Source organism: Zootoca vivipara, chromosome 5 (genome assembly GCF_963506605.1).
Source record: "Zootoca vivipara chromosome 5, rZooViv1.1, whole genome shotgun sequence".
In the NCBI taxonomy this organism is placed as follows: domain Eukaryota; kingdom Metazoa; phylum Chordata; class Lepidosauria; order Squamata; family Lacertidae; genus Zootoca; species Zootoca vivipara.
The window spans coordinates 44,440,538-44,453,864 of record NC_083280.1 but is presented as its reverse complement, the minus strand read 5'-3'; the positions used below and the strand labels follow the sequence as shown (position 1 = coordinate 44,453,864).

General features: G+C 42.8%; 1 protein-coding gene across 14 annotated transcripts in view; it reads left to right on the top strand.

Moving 5' to 3' along the window:
- SEMA4G (semaphorin 4G) overlaps positions 1–13,327 on the top strand; it is a 102,640-nt gene that overhangs the window by 37,862 nt on the left and 51,451 nt on the right. For 13 of the 14 annotated variants that reach the window (XM_035133617.2, XM_035133615.2, XM_035133609.2 and 10 more), the window contains one exon: positions 9,933–10,179. In XM_035133617.2, the coding sequence (XP_034989508.2) occupies positions 10,059–10,179 (121 nt within the window). In that variant the 5' untranslated portion in view covers positions 9,933–10,058. The other variant, XM_035133618.2, reaches the window with a different exon arrangement.

The following is a 13,327-nucleotide window of genomic DNA, read 5'->3' as shown; positions in this document are numbered from 1 at the left end:
TGTCTCTCGGAGCAAGCAGGGTACCTGAAAGACTGAGATAGGAAATGAAGTTTCTGATCTAGCTCAGTGGAATGGCAAACACTGTGATCTCAACCAGTGTCTGTCCAAGCACCTCTGATTTTAAATGAAAACAACAACAACAACAACAACAACAACAACAACAACAACAACAAGCAGCTTACATGAGACAAACGTGTTTACCTTACCATGCCCACATATCTAGCCTTGTAGACGTTCTCCTGTTGTGAATGGCAGAGAGCAGAGAAGCAAAAGCCTGGCTCTGTTTCTGTGCTGATTAATGATAAACAAGTGATGTTCATCACTCTGCAAACCCTAACTTAATGAAAGCTGGTGGGGTGAAGGAAGGCTATTTTTTGCTAACTAGCATGTGGGAGAGCATTTTTAGAGCTGGCGAAAAACGGCAAAACAGAAAGCAATGGTTGTTATCTGATTTGAAATATATTCTGAGTTGTCAAATAGAAATGACTCTTCCTTCTTTGCGTGGGTTCCTTCCAGCATCTGTCGGACTTGCATAACTCATAGGTAAATGTGTGTGTAGCCTCCAACCAACAGTAATGAGGTTGTGGATAGATTCTTCTCCTTCCCCAGCCTCTGCTGCTTTTTGTTTTGTTTCTCCTCTTAGAAAACAGCTAAACCTCATAAATTGCTGTCTCTGAGGGTGGCCACCCGCAGCTTTCCTTCTCCCCTGGAGCCGAATTTGAGCCAAGGTGACTTGCACTAATTGGCATGGGTGGGGTGGAATCAGGGAGCAAGCAGGGAGCTTTGTCCTCATCCTTTCGCCTTTGGCAGGTACCCGTTTCAAATTAGAAACCTCCCATAAACAGTGCCATCTGCTGCCACCCCAACAGGCTTCCTTTTATAGCCTTTTCAGTGGTGTTTGGGAGTACCTCCTACTTCAGATATAAAATCACAACAGTGTTGTATTGGTAATTTGTAGCACCGTGGAAGTGGCTAAGGATGGGTAGGCATGAGGGGGGTTTAAATCCACAGACACATGGATGCAATAAAGGAGAAAAGTAGGTGTGTGCACTGCAGAATCCCATAGGCCTTATATACCCAAGGAGAGAAGGTAGTTCAGGACCATAGCTGCCAAGTACCCCGTTTTCCCCGGGAAACCCCCGTTTTTACTTACCTTTTCCCAGTGGTCCCCCGTATCACTTCATCTCCCGATTTTCTCCATTATTCTCCTGCCGGCGGCCATTTTGTTTCTTTCTGATTTGCCCTTCTATGGGCACCAAAAATGGCCGCCGCCGGCTTCAAAAGTCGCATCTACGTATGTCCGGAAGTGCATAGACGCGACTTCCGGTGTCGGCGGCGGCCATTTTTTGGTGCCCATAGCTGGGCAAAACGACACTGGAAGTTACGTCGACGCAACTTACGGTGTCACACGGCTGCCGGTCCTGGATTCTGCAGTCCGGGACTTGGAAAGTAAGTTCAGGACTGAATTAAAGTACAGACTTTTTGTCCCCAACTACAAGCCCATCAAGAAAGAGGCAGCCCAGAGAACATATTCTTGACTATCACGAATTTACTGGAAATGGTTGGAAAGCAAACAGTTGCTTTCCAACCATTTCCAGTGAATTTGTGATAGTCAAGCAGGCACAGAGAAAACTGAACTGCCTGAGGGACTTCAGTCCCACCATTTAATTGGAAAAGCATTGACTGTTGGGCAAGTCTGAATGTCTCCATGCCACTGGTGATGTAGACCAGCCAGTTGGGGCAACTGCCATGTTTGAGAGAATCCTGGGCAAGGTGCCTTCTGGCAGCCCCTGGAAGGGACAGGTGTTGGCAGACAGGCAGCACCAGGGACAGTGCTGTGAAGAAAGGGGCTGGGCGAGGCTGTTGAAACCAGTTACTGCACCTTCATTATCTCTCATGGCCCTGGGCCCTAGCTGTGTTGGGATAAGGTGCTGAGGATAATGAAGATGGCAGTAGCTGTCTCACCTGGTGGTTCTCTTCACAGCACTGGTGCATTAACTTTATTTCTTTTTAAAAGGGATGCCAGTGTTGTTCGTGGTGGCACTCCAGGTGCAGATGCATCAGTACCACGTGGTGCTGATGCCAGGATGGTGATTAGTCCTGAAAAGGTAGTATAAGAAATGGCTTGTGAAAAGCCAGTTATGAGTAGACATTGTGATGCTGAGCTTAGGGGAAACTTTTGCTTAGCAAAAGGCCAATGAGTCTCTCAAATGGGGAGTTCTAGGAAGTGGGTAGAAAGGGAGAGAAGTGAACTTTGGCTCCCTCCTCAGTAAACTTTGGAACAAAAATGGAAAGTAGTAAAAGATAAGCTGGCCAGAGCTATGATTCAGGGTGGCTAGAAACCCAGTATTCCCATGGGCTCCACTGGAAAGGAGGAAAATTTGTATTAGGGATTAATTCAGATTTTGTTTTTCATGTCAATTATTTACTGGATGACGGTCCTGTCTCTGACATGTTTTTCACCATATTGTTTTATTTTCTTATGCTACAAATGCAAACAACACAATGAGCAAAATGACTCATAATACGAACAAAGAAGCATAGAAAGCTGCCTTATAATGAATCAGGTTACTGGCTCATCCAGCTCCTTATTGTCTATACCAGGGGTTCCCAACAAAATTTTCTCGAGGACCCCTCATTGAGCCGCTATTGTGACAAGGACCCCCATTAATTCCTAATCCAAAAATTAAAAAGTGAGAGCCAAATTAAGAGTCTTTTTATATTTTATATTTAAACGTTTTTTACAGTTCTTCCTCTTCATCTGTAGGCCTTCGTCGTTTTAACGAACCACTTTTTAACCAATGGTCCATTTTTAACTACGCGAACGGTAGCTTCCGCGAAAAACAACGCTTTGTTTACAAACACTACTGTTTTGCAAAGAGGCAGCGCGCGCCAGGGAGGAGGGAGGGGAATGGAGAAGACAGGGTACCTGCGCAGTAGCGCACAAATGAAGCCGACACGCGCAAAGCATCTTTGGGAGGTGAGCGTTAGTAGAATGCGCGCGCTGCCTCTTTGCAAAACAGTAGTGTTTGTAAAGCGCCACCTAACGGCATACAGCAGAACTACTGCCTCTATCTAATTCTAGTTTTGCGCTAGACTCTGCTCATGCAGGAAGCGGCCAAAACAAAAAAATCTGTTATCATACGAAATATATTTAATATATTTTTTATTCTAATAGCATCTTGCGGACCCCTCTGGCATAGCTCGCGGACCCCTGGGGGTCCCCGGACCACCTGTTGGGAACCACTGGTCTATACCAACTGGCAGCTGCTGTCCAATATGCCAAACAGATTCTCTTCCAGCCCTTCTTGGAGATGCTGGCGACTGAATATGGAACCTTCTGCATGCAAAGCAGATGCTCTACCATTGACCTGTGGTTTCCCTAAATGGGGAAACTTTGCACTCCCTGATCCATTTATACCGAGTATCCATGATGCAAGGCAGCACCATGGAAAGCTCCAATCAAACAGCTTTTGGCAAAGTCTGGAGCACTGAGGCCTTATAGTTGCCTCCAATCAGCCTGCTCCTGCCAAATTCTTTTCTGTCTGAAGAGTGTGAATTATTAAATGGCTTCCCACAGATGGTCTTTTCTGCCTGGCATACTTGTGCCAATGGGCAGGCATGTGTGGAGCAGGAAGTGTTTCATTCTTCAGGTGAATTGGGCTCAGGGAGAAGTGCCTGCTAAGCTCCTGACTTGGGTTCTGCATGCTCTTTTCCATTAGCCTCTGGTTCAGAATCCAGAGCCTGGTTGCTATCTGTATGCTGATGACACTCATTGCTACTTCTCCATAACATCTGAATCAGAAGAGACTGTGCAGTCCCTGGGCCACTGCCTGGGCACAGTGGTGAGATGGATAAGGGAGAACAAGCTGAGCCTGAATCTTGGCAAGGCAGTTTGGGTAAGTGTCTCCCGTGTCTGAGAAACTGGCCAATTGCCTACCCTGAATGGGGATGCACTCCCCCTGAAGGATCAGGTTGGGGGTGCTTCTTGACCCTGCTCTGTCACTGAAGGCTCAGGTAGCCTCAATGGCTGGATGTGCTTTTCACCAACTGTGACCGGTTTGACACCTACAGCCATTGCTAGACTGGGAGAGCCTGGCCACAGTAGTTCATGCACTGATTACTTCAAGATGGGATGACTGCAATATGCTCTATGTGGGGCTTCCCTGAGGCTGCAGTTAGTACAGAATGCTGCAGTGAGTTGCTCACAGGAGTGAGGCCTTCTCAGCATATAATGCCTATGCTCAGAGGTCTGCACTGGTTTCTGATCTGCTACCATTAGTATATATCACTCCTAAGAACCAGGGACCACTTTATCTGTGAGATTGCCTTACCCTATACATGCCTACTCAACTGCGTCAATTGGTGCCACTTAATACCCATCCTGCATCTGTAAGAACATGATCATTTATTGTGGCAGTACCAACACTTTGGAACTCCCTGCCTATTGATATTGAGTGCTTTCACTGTATTGCTTTTGGCACCTGCTGAAGACCTTATTTAGTCAAGCCTACCCAGATGTTTAGAAAGTTTGTGTGAGTTTTCATTTGTTTTAATCTATTCTAGTGTGGTTTTAACTTTCTGTATGTTTTAAATTATGGTTGTAGTTTTTTTAGTGATAATTTTATTATTTTAACTTTTTTTATAAACCAGTTTCTACAATCAAGTGGTCTATACATTTTACAAAATAAATAAGTCCTCTTCTTCTGACTCAGCTCAGGACTTGGGCCAATGTCCATGGCAGATTTTATCTAGCTCCTTAGAAGAAGAAGAGGAGTTTGGATTTGATATCCCGCTTTATCACTACCCGAAGGAGTCTCAAAGTGGCTAACAATCTCCTTTCCCCTCCTCCCCCACAACAGACACCCTGTGAGGTGGGTGGGGCTGAAAGACTTCAGAGAAGTGTGACTAGCCCAAGGTCAACCAGCAGCTGCATGTGGAGGAGCAGAGACACGAACCCGGTTCCCCAGATTACGAGTCTACCACTCTTAACCACTTAAATTCCTTAAATTCCTCAGTCTTACAAGCTGTTGACAATCATGCAGTGCTGTCAACTTTCCCTTTTTTGTGGGAAATTCCCTTATTCAGCGCCCTTACTTTCATATTCAACAGTTGACAGCCCAATAGGATTCCTCATTCCCAAAACCGAAGGTTGACAGCTATGGATCATGTGCTTCTTGTTTTAGAGCAATGATACAGTTCCCATTTCTTGCTTATGGATGTATGCAAACAAGCCCACTAATAAAAAAGGCAATCTGCTTTTCTTGTGAGTTTCCTTGCCTTCATGCATAAGATTTATTAGATTCTGCAAAACAGCTATGTCATAGTATTTGCAAGCCTATTATGTAATCGTAAAACTTGCACATTCTTCCAGTTCTGAGCTATTCATAATTTCTCACCTTTCAGCTTGTGAATTATAAATGCTTTATTGTTGGAAAAACTCCACTTTGTTCCATGTGTCATTTAATTCCATGGCACAACCGGCACAGTTAGTATTACACCCCACCTCAATATGGGTTCAGTGGGATATTCTGGCCTAACATTACCATTTCTGATGAAATTTAAACCCTGGTACAGACTGTGCAGTTATGCATATTGAAGTGTCTCTGCTTCTATCTCCAACCAACTCCATTCCAATTCACCTGCATAAAGAAGCACATTGAGGTCCTCTGTTAAGAAGCTCCATATTTCCTGTGGATATGATAATGTAACTCTGCTGAATAGGAGTACTGAACACAGCTGATAGCTACAATGCTATTATATTCACTGTACATTGTGTGATTATAGCTAGCATGTCTGCCCTCCATACCAGAGGTTTTCCACAGTGTGTAGATTCAAAATGAAAGATCTTCGTATGTAGTAAAGGGAAGTTTGCAAAAGCTTATGGAAACTCTTTCTTTTATGGAAACTCATTTTTAAATGTTGCCCTTTTCACTTATGGGTATTGAAGATTTCTTCCCAGTGGAGATCTGTTTGGTTTCCTCCTAAAAATGTTCAGGGCAGAGGTGGCAGACTTATGAGATGGTGTAGTAAATGGTACTTTTTCAGACTCCTGGAAGTGCACTGCATGTTAGAATGCCACTCCAGACTTTTGAAAATGACAACACCTCCCTGTGAACTCCCCCCCCCCCCATAGCTCAACAACTTTTGGCAATCCCCACCCCCAATTTATTTATTTTTGCAGTCCAAAAAAATAGGGGTCGTCTTATATATGGGGGCATGCTATACACTTTTAGAGAAGCCTTTGTCTATCTTTCTGGTGTCCTAGCACTGTAGCTCCTTGGTGAGGAAAGGGTAGATGAGAAATTTGAGGTTTGTTTCTATCTGAAAAGACAGATTTATAGTATTGGAAGGGACTCAGAGTCTCTGTAACCCAACCCTAGGCTGCAAGGTAAAAAAAAAAAAATCCATATAACCATTACCTGCCCACGAGTCCCTCTGATCCAAATCATCAAAACTCTGCAAGTAACATTTATTCAAAAGTTCCATATTTTTTGCATGCAGAACTTTATTTTTTATTTTTGCACAGATATATCAACATGAGTTGAGAATACTAATAACAAAGGAAATGAACAGAACAGAACACATCCTTGTCTTGCACTTTCTCTTTTAGCAAGAGTGTTCACCTACTAAACTTGTGGCTTTCTTTTTAACCAGTCAAAGGAGGCATTTGCTGACTACTCCACAGCTTGCCTTGTTCTTCAACACATTGCTGTAACACTTTTTAATTAATACAGCATATGTCTCTGAACCACTGCTGTCGAGAAACACTCTTGCGTGTGATTTATTCTAGTGATTGTGTGCCTGAGATGATGTGCTTGCGTGCCTATGTGTTGATTATGTTAGCTGACATCATGCTGATATTGGGTTATTGGCAAGCTCTGCAAAGATCACACGAGGCTGGTTCTGGATTATTGCCACATTCCGTAAGGAAATTTTCTGTCTCTTATATACAGAATCAACATTTAGCCTTGGAGAGGCCAGATTTCATTAGTGGATGTACACATTTGGCGTTTGAATGTTGCAGGTATCATGTTTGATAGTTCCTCCAATGTGCTTGCATGGAAAGAAGGCAGAATTGTGTTGGCCGTATTGATAATGTGGACAGTATAGATTATTTTCCTCCACTACAAAAGTCTTCTGGGGTTAAAATGTCTTTGTTGATTTTGATTTAAGAAATAACGTAGTATTCTGAAACAGCATATTAAAATCTTGCTTGCTATTTTTTGTGCATAATCACATGTTTAAAACAAAAGTAAAATATTTAAAATTCCAAAATCTTTTGAATGCTTTTTTTAAATAAAAAAGTAATTCTTAGAAAACAAAGAAGTAAACATGGGGAATAACTATTGCAGTTCTTAGGCTTCAACCTTTTGGTCTTCAGTGGCATATAAATATCAATTGATTAGCTGTTCCAGGATTGTCTAAACTGGAAGTCATGTTCTTGAAACAAGTATTACAATGGTACCTCGGGTTAAGAACTTAATTCATTCTGGAGGTCCGTTCTTAACCTGAAACTGTTCTTAACCTGAGGTGCCACTTTAGCTAATGGGGGCTCCCGCTGCCACTGTGCCACTGTTGCATGGTTTCTGTTCTCATCCTGAAGCAAAGTTCTTAACCCGAGGTACTATTTCTGGATTAGCAGAGTCTGTAACCTGAAGCATCTGTAACCCGATGTACCACTGTACATCCTCATTCTTCTGGGTATGGATCTTAATTGCAATCCTCCCTCAGGTAAACATACCATGGGTTAGGATGCATATGGTTACTTGCCGGAGTTCTAATCGGGTGTTCAGAACCCGCAGGAACTCATGAAGCTAGCAACATCCCATTTATGATGATTCATGATCAGCTTCGTCTTAATGTGGGGATAGGAGGCACCCTCTATGCAGCTAGGGTTTCCAGCATGGGTCTGAGAACATTAATTTAGCAAATCCTTGCTGTTTCCTACTTAAGCCCTGGTAAGTTAGTCAGTACCTGTGGGGATCAGGCAATAGCTTATTGCATAAGTGACTACTGTAGATCCAGTACATTGTACTGTACAGGTTGAGATTGGAGCTAATTTTTAATTTATATTTTTGAACTTCTTTCTGAGAGGAGGAAGCTGTGTTACTGAATATATGTGTTGGACAAGGAGTGCAAGTGGAAATGTATTTGTTATAGTTATATCTTGCCTTTCCTCTGAACTCGGGACTATTATTTGCACCCATAGCAACCTTGTTACATGTCCAAAGCCAACTAGTGAGGTTGACAGCTAGTGGAGATTTGATATTGGGAGCACCGCATTCAAACCTAACACACTCTAGCCATTGTACAACACAGCTTTAGAATTCTTTTGCAGCCTAAGCTGAATTATGCCATAGAACGATCGCCAGTCTCCACAGCTACTATGACATAATAGTTAAGATGGAGAATCCAAAATTTGCCATAAGCTCTCTCTGAGTGCAGTCCTCTCCTCCAAGGTTAAGCGTGTAGAGAATTGAAGCCTGTCTCAAAGGATAATATCAACCTACCTTACAAAGTGATTGTAAAGCTTATTGAGATAATGTATGCGAAGAGCTTTGCTATATCAGTTCTAAATGCTAAAAATGCCAATTATTAAAAGAGGATTAGTAACTACTGTACAGTAGTATAGAATACTGAGCTACATGGTAATTTTTAACAGGAGTTTGCAGATCAAGCCCTGCCCTGAAATTGATCTTCGATGAAATAAACAACTGTTACTTGTGTGGGTTTGAATTAAACCACTGATTTTGCAAGGCATAAAAAATGCAAAATATCCTCTCATTTAAGCACCTTCCTTGTTGTGTTTAGGATTTTTGGTGCCTTGCATAAAATGTAGGAAGATGGAGAATAAATAACAAATAGCATCTTGTTCTCTCCATGAAACATTTAATACATGGTATTTAATGATGCAGAAGGAATTGCTAACCTAAGTAGCAATGCTGTGCCTGCTGTAGCTGAGCAACGTCCAGTTTCCTAGAGTGTGAACGCATCCCTGGAGAATCCAGTTGTGTGGATGTTTAGCCAGTTGTTAGTAGCCCTGGGATTTAATGAGAGCAACTTTCAAAGCTTGGGAAGGGAAAACAGTCTTTGCCTTTTAAAGGATTTTGTCGACTCTGATGTGAATGACTATGCAGAGGCCCAAGACAATTTCCCATATGTGACACATTAGCTGGCAATTGGCAGTTGATTGCCTGAAATGAAGCAGAAGGGAAATCTGAAATATAGACTAAAAAAAAAGAATACAACAGAGTTCTGTGGCGAATATTAAAGGTGCAGGATTGGGAACGGTAGTGCTAAAAAGGAGTGGAAGGATTAAGAGGGGATATAGAGTTCAGTGGGGCTGGAGTGGCGAGCAGAGCAGCAAGTTGGGGTGTATAGGAAAGGAGTGGGAAGAGGCTTGGGGCACAAGTCAACATGCAGTAATGGTGGGCAGTAGAGATGGTGGGTAACCAAGCAAAGGCAACCAGTCTTATTTTGCATCTTCCAAGTTCTGGGAATGCTTAAAAGCCAAAACCAGAGAACCTGGACTGCTGTGGTTAAGCAGATTCTGATACATCTACATGCTTGGTTTGTCTTTATCGTTTTGGATAGGTGAAGTTATTTTTTTTTAAATGTAACAACAGTAGTTTCTAAAGGAAGAAGTATACGCAATATATATATAGCTTGGTAAATGGCAGATCCATATCTCAGCGTAGCACCAGAAACTGTGGAAACAGGAGGAGCAATGTGATTTTGAGGGCAAGGCTAAACTTGTGGCTTTGCAGACCTTTTTGCCACACTTCCCAAGTGAGCAACACATGAAGAAGGCTTGTGTTAGTGGTAAATCCTGGGGATAAATTTTATGAGCTATGAATTCTTTAGCACTATTAAGAAGCAATTTATTATTACAATTATTGTTTGTTAAAAGCTTTTATTTTGCATTTCAGGAATCCCTCTGTGGCCTCCAGTGACACTCACCAACTCAGCAGGAAGGTTCTCCAACCACCTCAAGGTTTTCTTGTAGAAAAGGGCTGTGTTGCCCAGTGGGCAGCAGCCTTTGTCGACCAGGAAGAATGAGAAGGAATGTACTCCTTTATCAGATGGTTCTCTTTGTGGTTGCTACAATGGGATATCCCTCCAGACGCTCTGCTGTAGATTTGGATGCCACACCCCGAATGACAATTGTCTATAACGGTAAAGAAGCTCTCCAGGTTTGCCTGAATTATCATGAACCACTTAGCTGGGCAAGTTTGCAATGTATATGAAGAAGAGAGATCTATGTGCCTAAATGGTGATGCTTCATAGCTGCATACACCTTGGTATGCAAATCCCATTCTCTTTCCCTTTGTTATCTCTATGTTTGGATTTTGAGCGCTTATTTACATGATTTCAGCTTTCCACAGTTACTAATGTATGTATTGACAACCTCCTCTGGTGTATATTTGCACAAGAAGGCAATTACACCGACTGTTTTGGGTAACCTATACCAGCTATGAATGGTAAAGCCCACATAATTTTACCTATTCAAAATGTTTTTCTTTGAAATTGTTTTCATGGCCAGTTATACTGAAAGTGGAGACGGGGAGCCCTTGTTAATCCAGAGCCTCTTGATCTAGTAAACAAATCTTAGCATGAAGCAAGTTAGCAGAGATTTTCTCCGTAAACAGGCCTTCAAATATTGCTGTGAAAGATCCCTCTATTGCACTGCTGGTGCAGTCTGTAATGTGCAGGAAAAATTGCTTTGAACTGTGCACGCATGTTAGGGGTGGATGGTCGTGGCATACAAAGGAATCTGTGGCAAAGGTTTTGCAGTCTGCTGTCTGGTATCCTTATTATATGGGAATGGGATGCAAGTTGGCCATTTAGGAGTTGACAGGGCCAGTGCTTATCTAGTCCATTGATGTTGTTGTTTAGTCGTTTAGTCGTGTCCGACTCTTCGTGACCCCATGGACCAGAGCACGCCAGGCACTCCTGTCTTCTACTGCCTCGCGCAATAATCAAACACAATTGGGAAAAGGCAGAGAAAACCTGTTGTGGGCATATAAAGGGAATTTATTGATCGGTTCTTGATTCTTTGACAGCTTTCTGAATGTTGCAGACTGGGAATTGCTGGTAGAGCTTGTTGGAGATATTTGCCTTACGTATGATTTAATACTCAAGTGATGAGGGCTTTGTAGTTTTGCACCTTTTCTGTCAGTTGTGCTGTCACAAAAGGAAGATTGTAGGAAGCTAAGCCATTGGCTTTAAAGACTTGCAGAAGATGATGTAACCCTTTACAAGAGAGATGGAGAGGAGGAAGGAATGCTCTGTTATATAAACTTCTTTCGACTTCATTTGAAAAAGTTGTTTGTGTGTAATAATCAGGGCATTACCTCTCCCTTTTTTATTTTCCATTTGATTTTTTTTAAAGCTGCTTCCAAATATTGCAATAATACAGCTCTCTCTCTGTTACTTTTTGTATCAGATTTGAGATGTCTCATCTTACATTCAGGTGACAAAATTGTGATTTTCTGCTAGGGTTGCCTGCAGTGTTAGAATCAGAAGTTGGCATCATTGGGCATCTGCCAAAACCCACATCCCAGCATGAGGTCCACTACTGTCCTATGGTCTTGCTCCATTTCCTCTTTGATACCGATTGACCTGTCCTCTGTGTAAGAAGAATGACAGGATCAAGGGGAAGGAGCAGTAGGTTTCATTTGCCATTGCCATCTCCTGGGTAGTGGTGCAAATTGATCCCCAGGGAAGAGGACACTTATAGTGCAGAAGGGAAAGGTCCACTCAGGGTGGAGTCTTACTGAAGGCCTCTTTTTCAAGGACCCTGCAAAACCTGGAATTGGCACTGGATGCCTCTCTCTCCAGACCTCCATGGCATTTACAATTGTTCAGTCCTCCAATGCAAACAGAGAGGAGATTGGAAATGACTTTGTGTTGTGGTTTAGCCGATTACTTTATGATTGGCTAGAAGGCTGAAGATGAAAGGCAAAGATGGGTAGATGTAACATGAGGTAGAATTAAAACCATGGCAAAACTGCTGATACTGTGTAGAACAAGGGATGCCAAAGTGGTGCCCTCTTGATTTTGTTGGAGTACAACTCCATCAAATTTCAGCCAGCACAGACAGTGGTTAGGGATGATGGGAGTTGTAGTCCAACAACACCAGCAGGGAACCATCTTGGCTACCTGATGCAGAAAGAGCACAGCTTGGTGTCATAATGATGACAGTGGCATACAGGCAATTTTCACATTGTGGTATGCTTGGAACAACAAAGGAAATAATCACTTTTGAGAGGCTTCCGCCGGGCTCCTGCCCTTTCGTCCCACCTTTCTTTCCTTGCCTTCCTATTATGGAAGAGGGAGAGAGGGAAAACCTGTTTTGAAAGCCGTGTGGGAGCTGCCACTGATTATTATATGCCAGATTGGCGCTGTCAGCACTGCTGTCTTTCGCCTCAACATGCATGTCTGGTTACATCAGCATCTTGGAGCAATCTCCTCTGCCTGCTCCAGTTTCCCCGGGACCCTGAGGCACTACGAACACATGATCACAAGCTTTTTTGAGAGTGCAGAAGAAGGGGGTCAAGAATTTCCTTCTGTTTGCCTTTGTTACTTTGCGCTCAGATCTCCTGTCTTGGGTAGCTTCTCAATTCTACAGCAGTATTCATCTACCCCACCACCAGAGTTGCTTAGTAAAGCTAAGGCTTTGTATAATCTGTGCACCCTCCTTAATGGGAGGGGGTTTGTGAATCAGATTTAAGGGAAGCATAAATTCATGTACTTTGAATAAAAATGTTATGTAATTTATTCCGATTTCTGTGAACAGTCACAGAAGCCTGATCAGGAAGCAGGCTGATGGCTCTGCCTATAGGTGCTGAATAAGAGACTTAGTTTATGGACTGCTTATTTTTGGACCATTTGTCCACGGTTCTTGCAGTCCTCATTATCTTCAGCCTTCTCCCCCTCCTTTGATACCTCCAAGATGGTACTGGCATGCAGTGTCCTAGAGCTTAGACAATGCCAAGATATTTGAAACATTTTCATGCTGTTGCCAGAGATGGGCAACCGGGTTGTGTTGGGATGGTAATGTATGGGCTTTGAAATTATTGGCAAGGGCTTAAAATAGTGGAGGAACTTCTCTAAGGTCCCTAGAGAAGGGTAAGGAAAAGCGAAAGAACAGAGTTCCACCTATTCCATGACCACTGAGATGTCTACTTTCTGAGTATTCAGCATACTATTCCTCTGCACTTACATGCATCTATGTTGCATCTATGCTGGTTTGTAGAAACAGTGAATGCAAAATGTTATTCTTAAGATTTCAGATTCTGAGTGTGTGTGTGTGTGTGTGTGT